General features: G+C 39.8%; 4 protein-coding genes across 7 annotated transcripts in view; 3 read left to right on the plus strand and 1 right to left on the minus strand.

The window, feature by feature from the left end:
• Positions 1-98: 98 nt before the first annotated feature.
• On the plus strand, positions 99-7,939 carry LOC131107943 (factor VII-activating protease). The gene is made up of 13 exons (XM_058058469.2): positions 99-265; positions 873-1,002; positions 1,932-2,024; positions 2,114-2,224; positions 2,297-2,413; positions 2,488-2,598; positions 2,684-2,855; positions 4,415-4,506; positions 4,591-4,942; positions 5,036-5,178; positions 6,590-6,724; positions 6,869-7,014; positions 7,076-7,939. Exons 1-13 carry the CDS (start codon positions 206-208, stop codon positions 7,241-7,243), a joined length of 1,830 nt encoding a protein of 609 aa, XP_057914452.2. The 5' UTR covers positions 99-205; the 3' UTR covers positions 7,244-7,939.
• Positions 7,940-8,047: 108 nt separating this feature from the next.
• Positions 8,048-11,027, minus strand: LOC131107944 (E3 ubiquitin/ISG15 ligase TRIM25). Its single transcript, XM_078787422.1, has 6 exons — positions 10,461-11,027; positions 10,299-10,394; positions 9,993-10,226; positions 9,884-9,906; positions 9,675-9,808; positions 8,048-8,705 (listed from the first exon to the last, which is right to left on the minus strand). The coding sequence occupies exons 1-6, from the start codon at positions 11,025-11,027 to the stop codon at positions 8,119-8,121; spliced, it is 1,641 nt and encodes a 546-aa protein (XP_078643548.1). The 3' UTR covers positions 8,048-8,118.
• A 1,169-nt stretch (positions 11,028-12,196) lies between these two features.
• LOC131107893 (delta-1-pyrroline-5-carboxylate synthase-like) lies at positions 12,197-20,022 on the plus strand. 2 transcript variants are annotated; one of them, XM_058058345.2, is made up of 17 exons: positions 12,197-12,362; positions 13,600-13,707; positions 13,803-13,954; positions 14,024-14,173; positions 14,332-14,436; positions 14,524-14,676; positions 15,054-15,144; positions 16,028-16,152; positions 16,235-16,379; positions 16,474-16,547; positions 17,010-17,109; positions 17,707-17,927; positions 18,025-18,162; positions 18,252-18,447; positions 18,752-18,873; positions 19,002-19,284; positions 19,357-20,022. In XM_058058345.2, the coding sequence occupies exons 2-17, from the start codon at positions 13,611-13,613 to the stop codon at positions 19,536-19,538; spliced, it is 2,334 nt and encodes a 777-aa protein (XP_057914328.2). In that variant the 5' UTR covers positions 12,197-12,362; positions 13,600-13,610; the 3' UTR covers positions 19,539-20,022. The 2 variants fall into 2 exon arrangements, with proteins under 2 accessions (XP_057914328.2, XP_057914327.2); XM_058058344.2 differs by having other exon boundaries at positions 14,524-14,682; positions 19,357-20,021.
• A 448-nt stretch (positions 20,023-20,470) lies between these two features.
• ate1 (arginyltransferase 1) overlaps positions 20,471-25,284 on the plus strand; it is a 37,286-nt gene continuing 32,472 nt past the window's right edge. Inside the window, exons 1-5 of one of the 3 annotated variants that reach the window (XM_058058725.2) lie at positions 20,471-20,685; positions 23,329-23,392; positions 24,565-24,627; positions 24,723-24,832; positions 24,931-25,152. In XM_058058725.2, the coding sequence (XP_057914708.2) occupies positions 20,586-20,685; positions 23,329-23,392; positions 24,565-24,627; positions 24,723-24,832; positions 24,931-25,152 (559 nt within the window). In that variant the 5' untranslated portion in view covers positions 20,471-20,585. Of the gene's footprint in view, positions 20,686-20,850; positions 21,015-23,328; positions 23,393-24,564; positions 24,628-24,722; positions 24,833-24,930; positions 25,153-25,284 lie in introns of those variants that run through there. The other 2 variants (XM_058058724.2, XM_058058726.2) reach the window with 2 other exon arrangements.

Here is a 25,284-nt window from a genome sequence, read left to right on the forward strand (position 1 = left end):
TATGGTTCTGCACTGTGACCCGAATCGAGCTAGTGACTGTTCTGGATCCTCACACGTATGGTAAAAATCAATAGCATTGACCTGCACGACGGCGAGTTGCCAGACAAAGCTGGTGAATCAAAGGTTAGTGTACTCATGCAAAGCTTTTGAAGCATGACAGAGATCTGCTGCTGCACACTCTCTATTTGTCTGGTCTGCTGCCATCATGAACCTCAAGCTCCTCTTCTTTTGCCTTTTCCTGGCTCTGATCCTCATCCCTGCTGAAGTATGTATTCCCTGTTCCCTACAGCCAGATCCGTACACTTACTATACTGGAAAATTTACTTTTGTTATTCTTTTTCATGCTGTGAATAAAAATGGAGCCAATGTTAGTAACCATATTTTCTTAAAAAAAAAAAAAGAGTGGGAATAAGTTAAGTTAGAACAATTAGGGTTGCAACATTACCATAATTTTCAAGGTTGGAAATGTTCCATGGGGATTAAATGTAGGTTAAATTGTAGTTATGTCTCGAACCAGGAACTTGTTTTGTGTGTGGCAATCGTCCCATCAACCCAAACAAAAATGCCTGCCATTCTACATGCATGAGAAGAACAAATATAATCATTTGTAGGAAATTAATACAAATGAATTGAAATTGAATAATTTCCCCCTGCACATCGCTCAAGACACAGTAATCTGTCGCAGCACAGTGCTTGGGAAAAAGTCTGCTATACTATAATATATTTATTTTATTCGACATAGATATTTTTGTTGTTCAGATAAATAACCTTTTTAAAGAAATGATCACAAGTGACATTTAAACATTTTGTCTTCATTGATTTCTACTTTCAACTTTTAAAGATTCTAAAACAATATTTTATCAATGATTCAGATGAAACCTAAAAAGCACAAAAAACATCATCATCATCATCATGAGCATGAGCATGACCATCAGGAATTGAGAGCTCATAAACATGGAAAACATGGGAAAATCAGAGAAAGATTTGAGGACATAATAACGGGTAAGTGAATCCTATTTCCTTTTGTAACACATAACACATAATACTATATACGTAAATATAATATATACGATCAACAGAAATATAAATGCACCACTGTTGTGTTTGGTGCCATTTTTCATGAGCTGAAATCAAAGAGCTAAAACCTTGTCTTTGTACTTTGTACAGACCTATATTGCTCAAATGTTGACAAATCTCACGGTACCCTTTTTAGGGGGGGGGGGGTGATCCAGGGGCACAGGATTGGTCCTTGTACAAACGGAACAGGATATTGGTTCGCATTGCCAGCAGTAAGTTGAACCTGTTTCCGGTAACCTTGACCTCCACCAAGGCTGCCCTTTTGCATCAACGGAGACCCGAGTTACCCGAGTACGGAGGCCTTAGGATCTAATTTCTGCTATTTGTGGACGATGTGGTCCTGATGGCCTCATCGGGCTGTGACCTTCAACGTTTGCATCTGAGTGTGAAGCTTCTGGGGTGCGACTCAGCACCTCCAAATAAGAGGCCATGGTTCCCAGTCGGAAAAGGGTGGAGTGCTCCCTCTGGGTTGGGAATGAGGTCCTGTCCCAGGTGGAGGACCTCAAGTATCTCGGGGTCTTGTTCACGAGTGGGGGAAGGCGTGGAGAGCTAAGCTGGAAGGCAAGGCTCTCAATTTACAGGTCGATCTACCTTCCCACCCTCACCTACGCTCATCAGCTTTGGGTCGTGACCGAAGAACAAAATCACGGATACAGGCGGCTGAAATGAGTTTCCTCCTAAGCTAGCTGGACTCACCCTAAGAGATAGGATGAGGAGAGGAGCCAATTGAGGTGCCTTTTGTGTACATACCCTGTAGAAACAGCTTTCAGCTCATGAAAAATAAGAGCAAAAACAAGTGTTGCATTCATGTTTTTGCTGAGTATATATTTGAATAATATAAAATGTACTTTTAGACCAGTTCTTTGCAGTCTTGGATGGCGCTGGTGATGAAGACGACGATGATGACGACCCAAGTGAATGGCTTTTTGATCTCCAAGAGCCAACGGGTAAGAAATATCACATATAGTATTTTCCTATGCCATGTACGTATATTGTTATTTAAATCTCTTTAACAATCTTTGCCATGTTTTCTCAGGGCAATGCAACCCAAATCCTTGCCAAAACAATGGAGTCTGTGAGGAGAAAGGAAAGAAAAAATTCAAATGTGACTGTCCAAAACCTTACAAAGGAAGGAGATGCGAGAAAGGTTTGTTAGTAGGGTTTGGACACTTCTTTCATCCAGCATATAAACCTTAATAACTATTTATTAACTTCGCAGGTCCAAAATTCTGCAAAAGAGGTAAATGTGGCCGTGGTGATTGCGTGTTGACTTCTACTCCTCCGTACTACGAGTGCAAATGCAAACAGCCCTTCCAGCCTCCACATTGCAGAACATGTGAGGAACTCAAAACGTAAAAGCTTTTTTATAGTCCCCAAGGTGAGCACAACTTGTTTATTGTTCTTTTCCAGATACTCTATGTGAGCCTAATCCATGTAAGAACGGTGGCGAGTGCGTCAAAGATGGTAACGACTTTGACTGCGAGTGTCCTTCAGGCTTCAGAGGACGTTTCTGCCATGTTGGTAAATACCGTAAAACACATCTTATCACATATCTTGGACTCAATGTTTCAACAAGCATGCTGACTGACAGCGGTATCATTCCCAGGTCCAAATGATTGTTATGATGATGATGGGGAGTCATATCGTGGCACTGTGAGTGAGACAATTGATGGCGCCGAATGCCTGTACTGGAACTCCCACTTCATCTTGGAGAAAGGGACGGATCCTTTCAACGCCTATGAGAACAGCGATGGTCTTGGACCTCATAACTTCTGCAGGTCTGCTTTTACTCTGAAATAGTAACAGGGTATCTTGTCCTGCTGTGCCACTTGTTATGCTATATTTGTGTTTACATGCTGTTGTTCATGACAGCTACAAAAGCATAGCAATCAAGTTACTGGCTAACTTTGCAACTTGAGAAGAAATCCTACAGTGAGCAAGTAAAGGCAGTCTGGGGTGAAGCAGAAAATGTGCTTTTCTCAGAGATTAGCATAGGCCCCAGCTGTATTATTTTCTCTGATGTTTTCTGACATGTCTTACGTTGCTGCAACCTTGATATTTCCTTTGAACTATTAAAAGCCCTAAAGCCAAACAGCCATTAAGGTGAATATCAAGTAGTTTAGTATTGATTTGTGGTATACTTTGGTGACAATTTGGTGATTCCTTCATTCATTTTCTACCGCTTATCCTCACAAATGTGATGGGCGTGCTGGAGCTTATCCCAGCTGTCGTCGGGCGAGAGGCGGGGTACACCCTGGACTGATGGCCAGCCAATCACAGGGCACATATAGACAAACAACCATTCACACTCACATTCATACCTATGGACAATTTGGAGTCGCCAATTAACCTAGCATGTTTTTGGAATGTGGGAGGAAACCGGAGTACCCGGAGAAAACCCACGCATGCACGGGGAGAACATGCAAACTCCACACAGAGATGGCCGAGGGTGGAATTTAACCCTGGTCTCCTAGCTGTGAGGTCTGCGCGCTAACCACTCGACCGCCGTGCAGCCACATTTTTTTGTGTTTTTTGGTTCGTCCCACACGAGTAGAGAAATGACTTGATGTGATTTTGTTGCAAACCTGAAATTTTGTGAATTTTTGACCTGGTTACGAGTGAACTCTGACCTGGTCGGTATCATTATGACGTCAATCACAGATGAGCAGCTATACCTAATACTGAATATGTCTATCTACAGTCTTGGTTCTGGGTAGTCACGATGCTATTCCCTCCGATGCCATCTTGATATGTTTATAGTTCTTTGTTTAGGGTAAGATGTGCAATTCTTTGCCAAACTCCAGAAGTGATGTTTTCCAGACTGTCAACTCAATGACCACAACTCTCATTGACCATTTCAGTTGTAGGCTTCCGCCATCGCAAACAATTGGCCTTAAAGATGGGGATTTTTGGAATTGATTGATGGGTAACCAGTAACGTGTGGGCTAGGGAAGTTGGTGATGCAAAATGATGCCATAAAATAATATAATATAAATGTCATATGTCATATTATACATAATTATACATGATTCCAATCATCCAAACAAGTAAAAATCACTGAATTTGCAGATTTCCAGATCAAATCAAGGGTTAAAAAGCTAAGGTGAGGCTGCCGCGGATGTTTATTCTTGGCTTAGTACGCAAACTTATATTGCCCACCATATAGTTGCACTTGAAATGATTCAAGCCCCATTGTAAATATCACCATTGGAAACTACCATTAGTATATGAACTTTGAAAATACATGTACAGTAACTGTAATGTACTGTTGAACCATTTCATGTTCTTGTGTCACTTTTTTCCAGCCACAATAAGTTAGATGTTTTCTATTCTTCAGAAACCCAGATGGAGACTTGATGCCATGGTGTTTCTTCAGACGAGGCCGTAAGCTGCTGTGGAACTACTGTGATGTAACCGAGTGTTCTGAAGGTACATCCACTCTTGACTTTTAATCTCAAAGACACATAAACAAAAGCATTTTTTGGGTGGCACTAATTGGAATCACCCCTCTAGTCTCCCCTACCACCACTTCCCCTCCCGCTCCTCCAGCTCCTCCTCAGCCCACTCCACAACCCCAGCCCACAAAGCCTGCCACAACCCAACAGCCCACCCAGGCTCCACAACCTAGTCCTGGTGTATCTTTACCCAGTGCCACACCTTCAATGCAACAATTCAGCACCTGTGGGAAGCCTCAGCCAAAGAAAGTCGTGACCCGAATCTTCGGGGGCTTGAAGGTTCCACCGGGGGCCCTACCTTGGCAGGTGTCCCTCCAAGTGAGACCCAGGCGCTCCCCTCAGCCACACAAGCACATTTGTGGAGGTGTTCTTATCGAAAGCTGCTGGGTTCTGACAGCTGGACACTGCATGTAAGAGCAACTGTGATGTCTGCTAATCTGAATAGATGCAAAAATCAAAAATCAAATATCAACTAGAGATGTCACTTTTATGTGTTTGAACAGTGAACCAGGAAACGACATGCAGGTTGTTATGGGGGGGCTGTCTCTGGATGTTGACGAGCCCACCGAACAGATCATTAACGTTGAAGAGGCTATTGTGCATGAGAACTACAGGGAGACTCCAGAATCAGTTCACAATGACATAGGTGAGCAATTTTCATAGAAGTTACCATCAAGGGATCTGGTTATCATAATATTGGAAGTAAATATTGTCACTATAGTAATTGTAATTTTGTTTTAGATATAGTGGAACTTTAATTCATCCATTTTATACTGTCTTTGTCCAAAGTAATTACCCTGACTAACCTTACTAAGCCCCAAATGATCATGGCCAAATGTAAAGTTAAATTAATGTGATTGTTTTTATGTCCAAAATGATTCATATTACGGAGCAGTGCTCAAAACATATAGTTAATTTGAATGTTCTAGATCAGGGGTGGGCAAACTTTTTGACTCGCGGGCCACATTGATATGACAAAATTTACGGGAGGGGGGGGGGCAGACTATATATTTTACACGTAACAGTCCACCTGGTAATATTGTATCTGTAAAATTGTCATGCAATCTGCTGTTATTATTTATTATTTTATATTTAAATATTTTAAAAACAATAAAATATTATAATAATTACAATAAAATTAAAATAATAATTATTATATTATTATTATGTAAAATATGCAAATATAACAATAATATTATATATAATTAATATAATAATTAGCATTAATATAATAGTTATAAGAATCCTAATAGTTCTAATAATTATTATAATAATCTAATAATAATAATAATTTTTATTATTATTATTATTATTATTATGTGCTTGTGTCCCTTTTTTCAGGAGCACTTTGTAAACAACAGACCATGTCAAAAGACGAAATTGATAAAACCATCAAAAGGTTGGCTCAGGCCATGATGCCAGGTTGTATGTTGAGTTTAAATGAAATACTTTGGAAAGATTGGGGCGGGCCGTATTCAAACACTTGGCGGGCCGGATGTGGCCCCCGGGCTGTAGTTTGCCCACCCCTGTTCTAGATCAAGTTGGAAGTTTTATCATTCTTAAGAATGGTGTAACTGAAGGGCATATTAATAACTAACTAATAACTAATTAATTTGTTTAGCACAAATATTTTGAGTCATTTTCTTGATTATACATCCATTCTCTGATTCCCTGGTTGATTATCGCTCCCTCGTTATATCGCAGTTTTTCAGAAATGATTTAATTTTATTGCAGTTTCTTGTTAGATTGTGGTCTGTTACTGGTCAAAACATAGTGAAATACAAGTGATATGTAGTACTGTGGTCACTAGGTGGCAGTAATGACACAAAACATTGAGACCTTACATTACATTACCTTAAAGCCCTGAAGTCAGCCATGGCATAAAAAGTTATCCTCCCATTGTGTGTGGAAGTGGTAAGTAATTTAGAAGAAATAAAATAAAGGCTAACTGGTTACACTGTTGCTAGCTAGCTGCCGTCTCAATATAATAAAATCCACCCGACATACTGTTACTAAGTGTAGCTAACATTATTCATGGCACTATCCTACTTGTATAGCGCTGCTGAGACTGGAAGGCACGGGGGGTGTTTGTGCCAACGAGACCCAGTTTGTTAAGGCTGCCTGCTTACCTGATGGTCCGCTAGCTGACGGGATGGAATGTACCATTTCTGGGTGGGGCGCCACAGAGGATTGTAAGTACAGTTTTCTGAAATGTACTGTAGTTGCATTCTTGTATGTTCCTCTCAATTATTTGACTGGTAAACTGTTTCCATTGAAAAACCATTTCATGTTTTGAACCTTATTTTGATGGTTGACTTGCCTCTGACTGCTTGCAGCCGACTATGGTTCCAACCATTTGCTGGAGGCCAACGTTTTGCTGATCAACCAGGACAAATGCTCTGAAAGCAAAGTTTATGGCCCCGTTTTGGATAATGGCATGTTGTGTGCTGGCTACCTACAAGGAGGAGTAGATTCATGCCAGGTGAGTAAGAACAACACTACATTGTACTCATACAGTGTATATCTGACTTTTCTTGTTTTAGGGTGACTCTGGAGGACCGCTGACCTGTGAGCAGAACAACAACCACGTCGTTTATGGTTTGGTTAGCTGGGGAGATCAATGTGGGAAGAAGAATAAACCAGGAGTGTATGCAAGGGTCACTAATTTCCTGGATTGGATCAAGTCAAAGACTCAAGCAAAAGCTCCATAATAAGCAACTACTGTACGACTGCTTCCACTGGAATAGGTTAGAGTCCAGGATCAATCATGCACTAAACCCAACTCACTATTTGGTACTTGGTGTTTGTGCAGTTGATTTTACTTCACGTGTAATTTAATCCAAGAATGCCCTCTTAAGGATAACATCTGAAATGGTCTGTACATTTGCTGATGATGTAATGTGTTTTATCAGTTATGTAACAGCTCGGACTTGGACTTGTTTTTGACTGAAAATGGTTGATGTTTTACTCAAAGTATTTGGCCATGTTTATACGTACATATGTGAATGAAATATATAATTGATTAACATTAATACATAATAGCATAACAAGTACACAAATTAAAATGTAATATGATGTTATTTATGTTATAACATAAACATATAACATAACATAAACAGTTATTAGTTATGCAAATTTCCCCACTGAGGGACGAATAAAGACATATCTTAATCTTAATCTTATTGGTTATTCTTTGTCATATTATATTATTATATTTTTAAAGACAAAGAAATGCCACACACACAGCGCTTTTTTATTGAGTGGGTATTTTTTTCTGCCTCGCCTCCAGGACTCTGACATGTGACACTGAAGGCATGGATGACCTCGGTTCTCTGTGTTGTGCTGAGGGGGCAGTTACTTGGTAAAACACCAAGCAATGCAAGGGTCATTAACTCCATCAACTAAGTGAGGGTGGTTTTACCAAACATTTAAATATTAATATGGTATTGTGGTGTCAGTTACTGACCCAGAAAGTGGAAAATACTCAAATAAAACATGAATACTACATGCTATATTATACACGGGAGAAAAAAGACTAATTTGTGTACATGTCACATTGATTTCAACATTATTTTTACGCTTCACTTCAATCAGTACTACCACCCCAATCCCAGGGGTCCTTGATCCAAAACATGGTCAGTGGCTGCCTGTTGAGTCCATTGATATCAATGCAGGGGTTAAACATTGGAAAGAGAGGTTCTTTGCACTCCACTTTGAAAGAGTGAAGCAGGGTCATGTTGTCCGCATTGTAGAACGACAGCTCCCCCTTTTGGACATTTGCCAGAATGCCCAACTTTCTGACTTTCTTCCCAACTTGCAGCTGCTTCTCCTGGGTGTCATGGCATGCCAGGTACTGTCCCTCCCCATGGTATAAGCACCAGGAAGTCTTATTCACACCCACGCCAGAAGGCCTCGGACTCGGACCATGGTCTTCATTGACTGACCCAGTGGTGACACCTATCAGCCAATAGGGTTTCTCTTGTACAATGACTTCCCAGTAGTGTTGGCCGGTTGTGAAGCTCTTCTTAGCTAAGACGCTGTATTGGGAGTCGTATGGCTGAGTGGTTGGAGCTTCACTGTCAGGTTGCTCCTTCCAGCACACTTGTCTCCCATCTTGTGATATCTCCAGCTTCGGATGGGCTGTTTTTAAGTCTAGGACAGGACAACTAAGATCTGCAAATGAGAAATAAGATTTTTTTACATTGTCAAACACAGTTGAGTGCCCCATGTAGACGAGACAGCAATGAACTGTGTTATTTGATTGTACAGTAAAGTCTCGTTATATCGATATCGGTTATAACGAATTACTGCTTATTACGATACTATTTTCATTTCTAGTCTTTTATGATATAATTAGTTCCGTTAGTACGATACCTGGTTATTATTATAATCCGGTTACTACGATGCCCTTTTCATCTCCTGCCAGCCAATTTGGTCTGCTTATATCGATACAAAAGCAGCTTAAATCAATCTTTGCTTAAGGATTTCAATACCAAAAAAGAACACGGCGAACGGCTGCTTCCAGTCAACTTTATTTTTCACACTTCCACCACCAGAGCACAGCACACACACCGATTCCCACACTTCCTGGTTCACAGGTCATGCTCAACCCGCCCCACATAGCTGGCCAAACACATGCCTGCAACAGAAGAACCAACTGACATAGCATACACACCTATTCCAACGAAGACACAAGAGTACAAATACATGTATTTAATTGTGTTGTATTCAGATATCTTTTTATCGCTTGCAATAATCACTGTTTTTCATATGTACATGCTGGCGTTCGTGGTTTCTCTCGTGTGTATAGATTCTATACACACGAGAGAAACCACGAACGCAGTGTTCGCCGGGTTCTTTTTTGGTATTGAAATCCTTAAGCAAAGATTGATTTAAGCTGCTCGACATTGTTCTATACTATAGAACAATGTCGAGTGCATTATTGCCTACTTTTAATGCAGTTCGGCGCAGGATTGGATATATCGACAGTCCGGTTATATCGATATTTTTTCCGACTCCCAATAATATCGATATAACGAGACTTTACTGTATTCCATTTAATAAAGGTTTTATGAATTGATTTGTTGGGGGTAAATGTTAAATACCTTGGATATTGGACTGGAATAAGATGGTTTTACTTACAGGACCACATTCGGGGAAAGTGCTGAGACAGAGCAACTGACAGATCATCCACCAGCTTTTCTATTGTTCTCAGTCTGTCAGGATCACACAGCTCTTTGTCTATTTGCTGAATGGGCGCCAGTTTTGGAGGTTCACTACAGTTAAACAGGAGCACTCACTTATGGCAGGTCCCAGCTTTTATGCCAAAAATGAATAGGAAATATACTCACCAACGATTCTGTTCAGTGATTTGCTGTTAAGATAAATAAACAGGTTATACATTTGACATTAGAAAAGGTTCATATTGATAGAACAAGGTATTGACACGGAATAACCCACTTGTATGAATCTCAAATCATGCGTTTCCTGAAGAAGTAACTTGTTGGAAAGTCTAAGGTCGTCTATCTCGTTGATACGAGCCTCCATCTTTCCTCTCTCTGCTTCCAGCCACTCAGTCATGCAATCCTCCTCCGCGTCTATGATCTGCATCATTAGGCGCTCATCGCCATCCAACACAACACGGATCCTGTTGTACTTGTCTGATATTCTCTCTCTGAAATCCGCCGCAGACATCTAGGAATTTAAAATCATTACTGAAATGCTGAAGTGAAAAACTGCAGTAGTATTATTTCACAGTGACTGTACCACTGTTTGTGTATACAAGAACTCCAAGTCTTGAATGGCGTTTTCTGCTTCACATCTCATCTGCAGCAATTTGTTGATGGTTGTCTCCAACATGCTCTAAGGACCGACATACAAATTAGTAAAATACAACCCAAACATGTAGATATGTCAATTTTAAATGACCTTTAAGTCTGTGCAGGCGTCATGTAGCTGGGCAGCTTTGTGGTTCTTGTGCACGCCAACCAAGACGCACAAACAGCAAACAGGGACTCTTTCTTCCATGCAAAAGAGTTTGAGCTCGTCACGGTGCTCCTTGCACTTCAAAGACAGTAGATCCTGGGTCACTTCCACCACCGTGTGCTCCCTCAGGGCCGATCGCTGCTGGTGCAGCAGGGCATGAGCCTGGCAAAGCGAGGCATCACAGGTCAGGCAGGTCCTAATAGCTTCTGATGGCATCTCTATGCAGTGGTCACAGGGGACAGTTGAAGATGATTGTTTTGCTGTCGGTTGCTCCGATGATGACGATGATTTGATAATGAAATCCTCCACTTTTCTTTGAAGGCTAGCGTTTATCTCCAGTGTGAGGTTAGATGGGAGCAGGATCTGACACTCTGGACAGAAGAGAGGACCCTCCTCACAAACAGCCTGGATGCAGGTCAGACAGAAGCCATGTCTGCATGGCAGTTGTACGGGATCTGTGAACAAATCCTGGCAGGCAGGACACTTCAGAGTTTCTTCAACAGTCCCCATGGCTCTGTGTCTACCTGTTATGTTGGCTCAATGACTGCGATGCTGTCCTGCTCATTAATGTTTCACAGGATAACTTCTTCTGCATGCACGGTCTCTCGTGTGCCTCAGTGTCATATTACTAAACACGGGTAGATTTTTTTCTGAGTCTCAGTAGAGTCCAATTTAAAAAGAACAATTTGCTAAATATTTGTCATTGCATGAGCTCAGTTTATTCGCCTTTGCACCAACAGTTACACTCAGTAAACATTCATTTCAACTGAATTCAATAAACCAACTCAGTTTAATGTAAGATCATGTAAAAATCAACATTTTATTAGTATATACATTCTATTATACATATATTTCAACTGATTTGGTTGTTTTTTTTACGTTTTGTTGTATTTTAATCAGCACTTGCAGGTCCTGCACTTGCAGGATCTGGCCCGCTAAAGCTTTCCTTAAATGAGGTAAACCATTCAGTCGGCTCACATTAAACAAATATGGCACTATGGAAGTAAACAATGTTTTGAGGTGCACCATTTAGCCCGCAGCAAGAAAAATTCTGGCCCCTGGGCTAATGCAATGGAGGACCCCCTGTTGGGGGAAGGTGGCTCGATCCAAATATCACTAGTATGATCCCAAGGGTAGTAATATTGGATGACACAGTTTTTTTAAATATCTGTTTTGTTATGTTGTTCATATTGTCACATTTGTATATTCTTATATTGTTTACAAACTATATACACATTCTTGAACACTGCTTAGTTGAAAAAATCCAGTGATGGAATGAAATACGTACATTTATGTATTTTGCACTAATGGCTTTATTTTGCTAAAACAATAGTATGTAATAAAGGTGCATAACTTTATCATTGATTACTATTGTTTCATTGCCATATGGCATATATGGCATATATATGGCATATATATATATAAATCTTTGTCTTGCGTTATATTCTTGTTATAACCATGACCAACAAACTAAAGGCAAAATCACATAAAACACATTAAATGAAAAGTAAAAGCATATATAGTTATCGGTATCAGGATCGGTGTCGCGATATAGGCCGATATTTACTTGGCGTCAACATTTGCAGTACCACCCACCTTACTTCCTGTAGTTGCGTCAGTTTCAGACGGCCTACTATTTCTGCGTACACTGAGACGTTCGTGTACCCTCGGTAAGAAGAAAACGTACGTTTAAGTACTTAGTGAATAGCCGTGGCGTCGCTCAAGTCTCAACGTGGGCTGTGGATGTGGCAGCTCAACATCAGCAGCCTGGCTACGTGTCTGTCCCTCTGAAGTTCACTCCCAAGTGTAGTTTGGGCTGATTTTCTAGGTTTTTATCATCGACAGGTATGATGTTTCAGTCATTTTATTATTGACAATTTTGTTCCATTTACAATTGATTTGTCGTTAAGATAATTTGTCAAGCTAATGCTAAGCTAGCTAGCACCATTCAACTCAATGTGTTTACCATGGTGTACAGTATTAAATCTACCGATTTGCTTACCAAAAGGCCACCAGACACCTCTATGTTAATTCGTGTAAACTGAAACCAGCCAAAATAGTTCCAAGTTGCTAAGATTGGCAGACAATAACATCCTCATCATTTGGTCACAGTCGCAGTGACGGATGTCCAAGTAGGCATTCAGTTTTAGTAGGGTTGTCAAAAACGTCGGTAACTAATTTATTTCATTAATTACGTTAAATTTTTAGCTAAATTTTCACATGTGCATCATGTCAAGCCACATATGTTATGACTGCAAACAATAGCGTCCCCACAGAGTCTATCGCTTTACTTTATTCTGATCTAATCAACAGCAATGCAGTCCCAACACCATATATGTACACTTGTATAGTATTTCCAAGTCACAAATGAGTCTCTCGGCTCGACCTGGGAACGACACTTCCTCAGCACGACTCGACCATTCTGTTGGCAACATTTCAGTAAGAAAGGTAGCTATTGGCTGTCCTGGAAGTCGTTAGATGACGTTATCGTCTAATTTTCATATTGGGAAATGCTGTAGGAAAAAAAGCATAATCTCAGGAGAGACAAAAAAGTGAATAAGGACACCGTAATTACAATTAGAACTACAAATAAACTTGATTTTTGATTTGTTAATTAAAAATTGTCAATTTCATCAAAATTCAGTGACTAATATTTTATCTCTGGAAGTTTTGCATTAATGTCGGACACACTGCCTGCAATCCACCTTTCAATTAGCTCTCCATTCATGTATTATCAACTCCTATACCCACAAAATTATCAAGAGGGGTTTGGCAGTCGTCATCAGAGTTGTGTGTGACCAATCAGTGGAGTGGCCATGCTGGGAGGCGGGCCGTGGGTGGAATAAATGAAGACAGCTGGATCAGGGGCAGATTCTAGAAGAAGAAAGTTTTCTGTGCAGGTTATTGTGTGTAGCTTCTCTATAGGAGTACACAACTCACTACAAAGGGCAGAAAATGAGCATAATAGGATTCCCTTTTAGGATGACATTTAAAGGCATGGTTCAGATTTTTCGACATGAAGTTGTATAACAGCGTCTGCTCATATTCATTATTGTTTCGTGTTTGCCATGTCTGTTTTTAGGTTTCGGTGCCATGTTGGCCAGACTCAACTCGCACACTCACTTGTCATCAAGAATTTGGCAAGCGAGTGTCAGCCCTGTCTCTATCAGAACATATTCCCAAGCAAAATGTAAGTAACATAGCTGATATACTTTATTCTCACCTGTAAATAGATGCATTTGTTTGTTTTCGGACATGATTCTTACATTGCTTCTGATGTTACAGTCTCGCATCCACGCTCACATGGGAAATCTTTTGCCCACCGGAGTGAGTTGAAGCAAGCCAAACGCATAGTGGTGAAACTGGGGAGCGCTGTGGTGACGCGAGGCGATGAATGCGGCCTGGCACTTGGGAGACTGGCCTCCATTGTAGAGCAGGTAATGCTGTTTTCATATTGCGGATCCTCACATGTGACGAAAGAGCTTGTCATGCTTTTATCCTATCAGGTGGCTATGCTGCAGAATCAAGGCAGGGAGATGATGATTGTCACCAGTGGTGCTGTGGCATTTGGGAAGCAGAGACTGAGGCATGAAATCCTGTTGTCTCAAAGTGTCAGGCAAGCATTGCATTCAGGACAGAATCAGCTGAAGGAAATGGTGAGCCATATCATAACTTCATTAGATGATTTTTTAATTGTAATATATCCAGATAGCTTCCAGCATACCTCCATTACTCTAATGGGGATAAGTGGCATAGAAAATGCATGGATGGATGGATGGATAAGCCGGTTTAATAATTGTGCATTTTTTTCTAGTCTGTCCCAGTGTTGGAGGCAAGGGCTTGTGCAGCTGCAGGACAGAGTGGTCTGATGGCATTGTATGAAGCTATGTTTACACAATATAGCATCTGCACCGCGCAGGTATGTGTATCTTTTTCAACTTAATTCTTAGCGTTTTAACATGGGACTATCAATGATGGCTTGATATGTGTGTGTTCATTTCTGCAGATTTTAGTCACAAACTTGGATTTTCATGACGAGCAGAAGCGGCGCAACCTAAACAGTACACTTCTTGAACTTCTGCGGATGAACATAGTTCCCATCATTAACACCAATGATGCTGTTGTGCCCCCCCCTGTTCCCAGCAGTGACATGCAGGGGGTAAATGTGGGTACTTTGTGAAGGGCATGCTGGGAATGCGTAGTGTGGTCCATGTTGTGTATGTGGATTTGTCAAGGTGAAGGCATGCTTTTCAAAATCTATGTTGTCATTGTTCTTTCACGTGTTTCTCCCACCCTCAAACATTGACATCTTGGACACATCCTTTTAATGTAATTGTCTTCTGTTGTGGTATTTTGGTCTTATTTCTTAAACTTCATGGTGCACATTCCTGTTTGTATTGTCTCCTTATGGAAAGAGGTGAAGTTATTATTTTTAATGGGGCTTGCTGGCTTTTGCTGCATGGCGTCATAATGCTGTATGTGCATAATAATTCCGAAATATTTTCCTTGCAACCTAATGATATTTTATTATTTCAGGTAATAAGCATCAAAGATAATGACAGTTTGGCTGCACGCCTGGCTGTTGAAATGAAAGTAGACCTGCTCATTGCTCTGTCTGATGTTCAAGGTACACAAATATCTACAAAAATAATTTTGCGTTAACATTAATTTGGTGTCACTTTGAACAGAAATATTTCCCAAAATGTTGTGTAAAAACATTTGTGTAAAAATTTGTGCAAAATATGAAAATTGAACTCTTTGAATTAACTCCAAGCATTACTTCAATTTACTTCAATTACCTCAGTGGAGCCTTGGTTTTTGTCACTAAGCCATTCCAAAAGGTCGACCAAAGTACAAAAATCCAAGCATTTTTTTCCTTTAGGAATAATGAATCTGTTGAAGACACACAGAAATATGAACAAAAACATATTTCATAGACAATAGTTCTAGTTTAAATGCAAAAAACAATGCAAAATACATAAAAGATGGAAAAAAATTTGATAAATGAACATTTAAAAGCATGTTTACCTTGACTAAAGACTTGGTGAACACAGAGATGATCGGAGGGGGCGAAAGTGCCCCGTGGATGCTGTTTTACTCTAAACTTTAAAGAGTGGACCGTTTGAGCTGTATATTTACTCACTTGAACCTTATTGTTAATCTCAGCAGCAGGTATGATCACCATTCCACACACTGGACCAATTTACTACAAGTTCTTTCTTGAATTTACTAGTATTTATCACAGTTGTGGCACTGTCTTTGGTAGATTATTTTGCAGATGATATAACAAAACCCCACATAGACTAGTTTGGTTGTTGCACTGTTTGGCTGTACGAAAACCAATAAATAAAACAGAGGTTCCTCAGCATTGACAAATATCTACATTGTCCCAATGGAAATTTTCAAATAGCATACTTTTTAGCATTCCTTTTAGATACGATTGGCTGTTGTTCAGTATGACTATGTTGCTTTATTTGGGATTAAACTGGAAAAACACATCTCTTCTCCAGGCCTGTATGACAGTCCTCCAGGAACAGATGATGCCAAGCTCATTGATATCTTCTATCCTGGAGACCAGCAGTCAATCACGTATGGTACTAAGTCAAGAGTCGGCATCGGTGGCATGGAAGCCAAGGTCAGCACAGCAGACACAGTACTTCATCTCAAATTGTATACTGAGCAGTCTAAAATTGAAAAATACCAATTTTTTAATACAGGTGAAAGCAGCTCTATGGGCCCTGCAGGGTGGGTCATCTGTGGTCATTGCCAATGGCACAGATCCCAAAATCACTGGCCATGTCATCACTGACATTGTGGAGGGGAAGAAAGTTGGTACCTTCTTCTCTGAAGTGAAACCTGCAGGTGCATTGAACTATATGCAAACGAAACTTTGTTCTAACATACATTTGTATATTAAATGTTTAATATATTTTCATTGTATTCCTGACACCATAAGGTCCCACTGTGGAGCAGCAAACGGAAATGGCCCGTCACGCCGGAAGAACATTAGCCTCATTGCTCCCAGAGCAGGTGTTTTTTTTTTCTTTCCCGTTTCATCTGACTTGCTTTAAAAATGCTTTTGGTATTTGCTTGTAATTATATTATAATATTATGCTGGTAGCTTCACTTATGGTAATGGTTTAATTTCATTTGAACATGCATCAGATTACAATTGAGTGCATCCCATAATCAGTTCACAGTTCCACATGTCCAAAAGGAGTAGGAAGAAGCAAAGCTTATTAAATCCTACCCCTCCATCTGGTACTTTTACAATCAGTAACTGTTACATTTGTTCACTTCCTGCTTTCTATAATACAGTTTATTTTATTTTATTTTTTTTAATTTTGTAATTTTTTGTCCTGTACTGAAGTACGAGGTGATATGACCACACAATGACATTATGTGTACCATAGTAACTGTTTAACTTATGGATTAAAAAAAATCTTTTTAGATTTCTGTGACTGAGTTAAGGCTGTATATATGTGTTTTCAGAGAGGAGAGATCATATGCTCTCTTGCTGAGCTGCTGACAGAGAAGAAAGATGAGATTCTCAGTGCAAACAGGAGAGACATGGAGATAGCAACATCATCAGGTACAGATGAACAAACAGAAGACATCATAGTCCATGGGTGCTTAGTGTTATTTTTTTTCATTTATTCTTGGTACATGAAGTTTTTTGTAAATGGTACTAGTAGTATGCAAGACACAGTAGGCCCTTATGATGGTTAATTCCCCACATTAGATTTAATCATTTATTTATAAATCAAGTATTTTGGTAGTTACACCATAGTAAAGCCTTTTACGACCTTTATTATTAGAGCATATAGTTACACATTAATTATATACAATTTTATTAATATGCCTATTGTGTGACTAATAATAGGCTGTAGTCAACCGTGATAGATTTCTAGTGGCCATTCATTAAGTAATTAATTTTGGAAAAAACACGATAGGGTGAGAAAGCGATGCTAGAGCTGCAAAGTGGCAAGGCATAACTGTAATTAATTAACTGTAAATTTAATCGGCATTATTTGTGTCATTAGTACAATTTTAGATCAAAGCTACCATATTTCTGTAGATACAGATGAATAATGGTTCAGGTAAAAAGAAAAACTCTTATCACCATGAGAATCTATTAAATTGACATTTTCAATTATAACCCTAATGTATTCATTGAAATTCTTTGTAGGCCGTTTCTCCCAGGCGCTTATTGACCGGCTGAGTCTGTCAACAGCTAAATTGAACAGCCTTGCTATTGGCTTGCGTCAGCTGGCTGTGTCCTCCAGGGACAGTGTCGGCCGGGTGCTGCGGAGGACCAGGGTTGCAAACAACCTGGAGCTGGAGCAGATCACTGTCCCCATTGGTGTCCTGCTTGTCATCTTTGAGTCCCGTCCTGACTGTCTCCCACAAGTAACCACCACTTGGTGCTTTTTGTGCACCTATTTTTATAATATAGTAGCTGGGGGCCGGTTACACATTAAAGTTGTCCCTGTAATGTGTGTTTCAGGTATCTGCTTTGGCTATTGCCAGTGGAAATGCTTTGCTTCTGAAGGGCGGCAAGGAAGCATCCAACACCAACAGAATTTTACATCAGCTCACCCAAGAAGCACTTTCTATTCATGGAGTAACAGATGCTATTCAACTGGTGAGATTGAGAATGTACAAATGTATAAAATTAACCAATTATTCCTGTAATTCCAATGCTGTGTTTGGCTCTTCTTCCCTGTCATATAGGTTAGTACACGTGAAGAAGTTGAAGATTTATGTAGACTGGACAAGATTATTGACCTGATCATTCCAAGAGGCTCATCTCAGCTGGTGCGAGACATTCAGAGAGCAGCAAAGGGTATTCCTGTGCTGGGCCACAGCGAGGGTGTCTGTCATGTCTACATTGACAGTGAAGCAAGCATAGACAAAGCTGTTGACATTGGTATGTATTGTAGTTCTATAGTGTACTTGCCACAGTTTAATGCCTTTACTGATATTTACTGATATTCAGATATTCAGTTCAACATTTACATGCAAATTGTTTTGTGACGCCCCCTATGGGTTTTGCAGAGAATGCTTTGGGAGGCATGCCCACATTCCCTACATGTGTGGCAGAGATCCTCAAAGTCTTATAGGCATTTTGTGTGCAATGATTCAGGAGTAGAAGAGTTATGAGTTATATTAGTCATTATTTCTTCACGTGTCGATATTTGTTTGGTTTTCATGTGCGTGTGTGTTGATTTCAGTCCGAGACTCAAAATGCGACTATCCTGCGGCCTGCAATGCTATGGAAACCCTCCTCATTCATCGTGACTTGTTGCGAACGCCAATTTTTGACCAGATCATTGATATGCTGAGAACAGAACATGTAAGATTCATGATTGTGTTCATTAAGATATGGACTTTAGCTTCAGACATTTCCAGGACTTTTTATGGTTATATTAGCTATGCTACACAATAAACCACTGTGATTTCCATTATCATTCATTCCTACAGGTAAAAATCCATGCTGGTCCACGATTTGCATCGTATTTAACTTTTAGCCCATCTGAGGTGAAATCCCTGCGGACAGAGTATGGGGATCTGGAGTGCTGCATTGAGGTGGTGGACAGCATGGAGGAAGCTGTGGACCATATCCATAAATATGGGAGCTCCCACACCGACGTCATTGTTACAGACAATGAAGAGACAGCCGCACAGTTCCTGCAGCAGGTGGATAGTGCTTGTGTTTTCTGGAACTCAAGCTCTCGCTTTGCTGATGGCTACCGCTTTGGTCTAGGTTTGTACCATATCAATGGAATTTAGAGTAAATTATGAAATGGTGTGAAAGGGTTGAGCGTTTATTTTTCAGGTGCTGAGGTGGGGATCAGCACAGCACGCATCCATGCCAGAGGACCAGTGGGTTTAGAGGGACTTCTGACCACCAAATGGGTCCTTCGCGGAGAAGGCCACACTGTAGCTGACTTCTCTGAGCATGGAAGTATGAAATACCTTCATGAAAACATCCCTGTTCCCCAAGGGAGCTTCAGCTAGTCTCTGACCCAAAGTGCTATCAGTGACTCAAAATGTCAGTTGTGAGTGTCTTCAAATTTGTGTGTATGCAAATAGAACTTTGCTGCTGCTTGTACATGTCTTTTGTGTATCAAGCTTAACAGCGGAAAGTTGCATACAGAACAGAAGCTATTTATGCCCCACAACTAAGTACTGGTTTTGAAAATCTTAATTTAAAAACAAATCAGTTGAGGGGAACCAGTTTTGTATTTGGCAAAGTGTGACAGGTCAAACATGCAGTGACAACTCTCTGTTACATGTATTTCCCAGTGACAAATAAACTCATCACTGACACAGTGGTAGTTTTTAACTTATTTTTCTACAAATTACTTTATATCCTTGCCCTTTTGTATTTTACCTTAATAGTTTCTGGAGATTCCTGTGCAGGTTGGTTTTGCTGTGTATCTTGTTGAGGCAGATTATTTGAATAAATATCTTCTACTGCAACTTGTGATTGACTTTTTTGGTTTGAGAATATTTCATCATGTTATATCGCTTTCATAATTTTAATTGCTTAACCTATAGTCTCAATCACTAGTGGAGGCGGGCTTTTGAGTCTGCAAAATTAAAAAAAAATTAAATACTGAATATGCCACAAATGTTCGTTCGTAATTGTACCACGCGAGTTTAAACAGGATAAAAAAACGCAATCATTCCGTCAGTATGTTTAACAATATCCTGTTTGTTCCTTCACTCTCATGTCAATAAAGTTTTGTTTGCACCGCTCCATTTGCTAGTGGTGAACGATACCGCTAGATATGGTATCGATCCGATCCAAGTAATTACATGGCCAATATCACCGACATCGATAATTCGTAAAAAGTAAGGTGGATATAATCGCTCAGAATCAATCAAAATCTGAATGAATTTTTAGAACCTTTTGTGATTTTGCCTTTGGTATCGATCAATATTGATACCAATGTTGGAATCCATATTTGGATCGACCCGCCTACCACTACCACTTGCCTATGCACAACACCGGCGGCTCTCCCACATTACACTCATCTGTCACCCTTCTCCTGACCAAAAATGGCAGCAAACAATACCTACTCTATTGTTGAATATTTCGGTGGGGACGATGGTTACCGATGTGGTTACTGCAAAAACGAGAGGGGAAACTTTTCTCACGGTGAGTGTGTAAAAGGCTTGTCGCTGTGAACCATGCTAGCAAACTAGCTCTTCCTGTCAGCTAATACAGTCATCTTGGTCCTAATGTGTAATATATAGAATGTATGTAGCAATACACTTCATTTTTTTAATAAGATAGTATCCAAACTCAGCTCCGCCCTCCCACTTTTGCACAACACCGGCGGTGGCTCTTCCGGACACACTCATCTGTCATTCGTTTCTTTACTAAAATGGCAGCAAACAAGACTTACTCTATTATAGAATATTTCGGTGGGGATGATGGTCACCGATGTGGTTACTGCAAAAACGAAAGGGGAAAGTTTTCTCACGGTAAGTGTGTAGCAACATAGCAAAAGCTAGTCGCTGTTACCCATGCTAATGCAACCAGCTAATGCAAAACTAGCTCTTGCTGTCAGCTAATACAGTCACTCTGGTCATAATGTGTACAAGTGTTATGAAGTCCGACCACAGTATTAGCCATTCATCTGACAGCTCGAATCATTTTTACCCAGAAAACCTAATTTAAATGGAATACGAACGCGTTCATTACATCGAGCAAGTGTGTAGCTATTGATTCATCAGTGAGTTTTGATTATATGCTCTTTGCGAACACTGTAACATTTGGCTATAGACAATTGTTAGGTTGCTAAGTAGCATCAAGCTAGCTAGCTGCAGTACAGTACAGGATATAAATCACAGCTATGCCCGCCCATGCGGCACTCGTCAACTGGTCGTCACTGCTGTGCCATGAAAAAGGTGTCACACTTTTTAACAAACAATAAAAATAAAAACACCAAAGGCTATCATATTGTACCAATAGTGGATTAAAGGGCATAACAGGTTTAAGCAAGCTAAATGCCTTTCATCATGTCATCATAACAGTAGGGGGCAAGTTTGACACCCCTTCTTTACAATGTACAGGAAAATTTCAGTTTTTGTTGAAATAACAGCAGTTCGGAGACTGTTAGAGAGCATCTCAAAATGATATATTAATACAGCAGGCATTCTTCAGTGATGACTTTAGTCGCCTCAGTGGTCACACACATATGCTGGCCACAAAAACCCAACAAAAAAACAGACATTGACTTGGTATTGAAGTATCGGTTCTTGTGACAACCTTAGAGCAGTAGCAACATTAGTGATATAAAAAAGGTGTTCTGCTGCTGGCCCAGCATTTTACTTCAGAAAGCATCATTTAACCCTTTTGGTTTCAAATTCACATGTTGGTTGAATTATATTGGATAATTTCACTTTTAAGACAGCTACAGTGGAGCTTAGTCAGCGTCCGCTCCAGTTAGCATGTTTTTTGGTGAACATTTGTGTGCATTGTCTGGTGTTGTACAATATGGCGCATATCTTGTGTTATTAATACGCATGTTTGAGTCCATCTGTATTCCTAATATATTATGGTTATGCTTATGGTTCCTGTACCACTAAGGATAGACTGCCATAGTAAGGACCCAGGTGGTTACCAATACAGTCAGTGAGTGATGCAGACGAGCTGTTCTTTAAGCTAAAGTAAGAGTGATAATCTGGACATGTTACATCATGTGAGCAGCATGGATGGTTGAGGGCTGGAAAGGATACTATCCCAAAACAAAATGATTTTAAAGTCTTCTCAAGGGCTAAAAACTTTTAACAGTCTTTGTTTATATGTTGTGTAAACTGGTTTACAGAGAATTGCTTGGGTAATGTGATCGTCACTGCAGTTTGTAAGTAAGCTGTGTGTAGGATTTTAGCCGACGAGGTCAGAAGTTGATATGGGAGCTCAGATCTCAGTTCTGGGAACTTGGACACAAGCTGCTGTTTCCACAGATAATAACTATGCGTGAGTCCACTGGGGACCAAAAGCTCTGTGGGAATATTCTTTTGACACTTTTGATGAAACAGAAATTGGGCAAGACACTTAAAGAGAGAACAAACTGTTTTCTTACTTAGAATGGAGATGGACATTCTCTGGGGAGATTGTTTTGCACATAATGTTTATTATTATTATTATTATTATCTATTCATCCATCAATTTTCTATGCCACTTATCCTCACTAGTTCTTGCAGTATCCTCGCAGTTATGCTGGAGCCTATCCAAGCTGTCTTTAGGCAAGAGGCAGGGTACACCCTGGACTGGTTGCCAGCCAATCACAGGGCACATATAGACAAACAACCATTCACACTCACATTCATACCTATGGACAATTTAGAATCACCAATTAACCTAGCATGCTTTTGAAATGTGGGAGGAAACCGGAGTACCCGGAGAAAACCCACGCATGCACGTGGAGAACATGCAAATTCCACATGGAGATGCCCAAGCACAGAATGAAACACACGTCTTCCCAATCATCATCATTATTATTATTAGACTCCTAATTGTGTTGTTCTGCTTTAAAGAAACTTAATAGAAATCAATAGAAGCCTCCATCCAGTCAAAAACATGGCATACACCCTCACTCGACAGTACATGCAGGCACGTAATGAAGACAAGTCAAAAGACTAGTCAGTTAATGCGGTTGTGCGAGTTGATGGATAGAAAATAATTGAGAACTATTGGTGTGAATTAAGATTGGACTTTCTTCATTTTTGTGCAGGCCTAATGTGTATTTTACCACAATTATAGTTTTTTTTGTGTTGATATTCTTTTCCTCAGGTATGTGGTCGCATACAATGACAGTACAAGACTATCAAGATCTTATCGACAGAGGATGGAGAAGGTACTAAGTGTTTTGTGTCTTCTTTTAACCAACCAACCAATTTACTGAAGCCCAAGGAGTATTAGTGTCATTATTTTTCCTCAGTTGTGTGTGTGTGTGTGTGTGTGTGTGTGCATATATACTATACACAGTCATACCTCACTGTGTAGCAGTTTGAACATCACTCCCTCACTCAATTGCAGTTAAAAAAAGAAGTTTTAAATAATTAACGATTGCTGTTTCAAGGATTGACCATAGCATATTAGTCAAAAATATATTGAAAGACAAGTTATTTGTAGTATTGTGGTCACTAGGCATCAGTAATGTTACATTGGTGAGACATGACGTTAGACGTTAGGAGTCAGCCAAGAAAAAAAAAAAAAGGTTCTTCTCATTCTCTGTAGAAACGGTAGGTTTTTGGCTTCTAATTAGTCCTTTTTCCCCACTCCTTTTCGAAACACTTACGGACAGTTAAGTGGACAGACCAACTAGTCATCTAATTAGCTTGCTGTGCTAAGGGTGGCCGTCTGTTTTGTGCTGCAGTGATCCCATAGCCTGTGCAGTGTGGCGTAAACAAAAATATAGGAACTTAAAACCCACCTCTTTAAATCTGTTTTTAATGTCTAACTTTTTATACCTGACTGCTGTGCTCCGCCCCACTTTTACTCATGTTTTAACTGTGTATTAACGAATGAAGGTTGTATTTTAATGTATATTTTACTCTGTTTACTTGCTTTTATTCAACCCCATTTTTCTGTAAAGTGTCTTTGAGTATTTTGAAAAGCGCTATACAAATAAAATGTATTATTATTATTATTATTATTATTATTAAAGGTGACTGTAGGGTTGTTATTTCATTTCTACAGGGCTCTAATGATGTAAAAAAATGTATTTAGAAAGTCATCAACATATTTTCAATGCTTAAATATTCAGTTTGTTAATGCTGGGTCCTACTTGGCAGAAATTAACATATCACGGTACAGTCCTCCCTCGTTTATTGTGGTTAATTGGCTCCAGGCTAGACAGTGATGAGTGAATTTCTGCTGAGTACGATTCAATATTAATAAATGGAATATTTTCCAAGGTATGTCATAGAAATCCTGTTTACAGTTTTCTAAATACAGTTTTTAATTAGCTGTATTCAACCATAAAAGGATTTTTTACAGTGAACTGATTATTTCTGTTGTTTCCAGAAGTGGTAAATATGTGTACAAGCCCATAATGAAGAAGACATGCTGTCCACAGTACACCATCAGGTAATGGTTTTCTAACATGAATGACATTAGCATTCTCAATGGCATTTGCTTGGAAACATTCCAACTGCAGTTCCTACTCTATGCTCCCCATCAAGGTGTCATGCTGCAAAATTCCAGCCTTCCAAATCCCATAAGAAAATATTAAAGAAGATGAATAAATTTATTTCTAAAGGAGAATTACAAAAAGGACCTGGTGATGAACATGGTGAGTATTTTCTTTAAACAGGACAATGTTTTTGTTTTCAAATTTTCATTCTCCACCTTGTATATTATGTGGCGTTAAGAAATTGTTTCTTTTTTTAGTGGAACCGATGGATTCAGTGTGTGAAGATGTGGGTCCACGAGCACCGAGGATGGAAATAACAAAGTCTGCTATTACAGACATTGAAAAGGAAGTAGTGGAGTGTCCTGCTATCCCAGAAGGTGAGAGGAAAGATTTAGACGTGACACCCACTGGATCAGAAGTCCCTGTAAAAGATTCAGACTCTGTCGCAGATAGAACAACAGCCACAGCTCCTAAACCTGGTAAGAACTCTGATAAGCTGTTCATCTTAGAATATTATAATGGCCTTGCTCTTCACTGGTGTCTGCCACTGCTGCTGTCGTATGACTTGGTTGTACAGTTATTGTTTGTCTTCAAACAGCGTCCTCCGTTAC

This window comes from Doryrhamphus excisus, linkage group LG20 (assembly GCF_037039965.1).
Source record: "Doryrhamphus excisus strain RoL-2023G ecotype Guam linkage group LG20, RoL_Dexc_Guam_v1.1, whole genome shotgun sequence".
NCBI lineage: Eukaryota > Metazoa > Chordata > Actinopteri > Syngnathiformes > Syngnathidae > Doryrhamphus > Doryrhamphus excisus.

Excerpts from the sequence above, each read along its gene's own strand:
- LOC131107943 (XM_058058469.2), top strand. The coding sequence starts at position 206 with ATGAACCTCAAGCTCCTCTTCTTTTGCCTTTTCCTGGCTCTGATCCTC. Across the intron at positions 1,003-1,931 it reads ATTTGAGGACATAATAACGG|ACCAGTTCTTTGCAGTCTTG; the intron begins GTAAGTGAATCC and ends ATGTACTTTTAG. Across the intron at positions 5,179-6,589 it reads ATCAGTTCACAATGACATAG|CGCTGCTGAGACTGGAAGGC; the intron begins GTGAGCAATTTT and ends CTACTTGTATAG.
- LOC131107944 (XM_078787422.1), bottom strand. The coding sequence starts at position 11,027 with ATGGGGACTGTTGAAGAAACTCTGAAGTGTCCTGCCTGCCAGGATTTG. Across the intron at positions 10,227-10,298 it reads TCTTGTATACACAAACAGTG|ATGTCTGCGGCGGATTTCAG; the intron begins GTACAGTCACTG and ends TTAAATTCCTAG. Across the intron at positions 8,706-9,674 it reads CTTTCCCCGAATGTGGTCCT|ATCTTAGTTGTCCTGTCCTA; the intron begins GTAAGTAAAACC and ends TCTCATTTGCAG.
- LOC131107893 (XM_058058344.2), top strand. The coding sequence starts at position 13,611 with ATGTTGGCCAGACTCAACTCGCACACTCACTTGTCATCAAGAATTTGG. Across the intron at positions 16,548-17,009 it reads CCTCATTGCTCCCAGAGCAG|AGAGGAGAGATCATATGCTC; the intron begins GTGTTTTTTTTT and ends ATGTGTTTTCAG. Across the intron at positions 18,874-19,001 it reads ATATGCTGAGAACAGAACAT|GTAAAAATCCATGCTGGTCC; the intron begins GTAAGATTCATG and ends TCATTCCTACAG.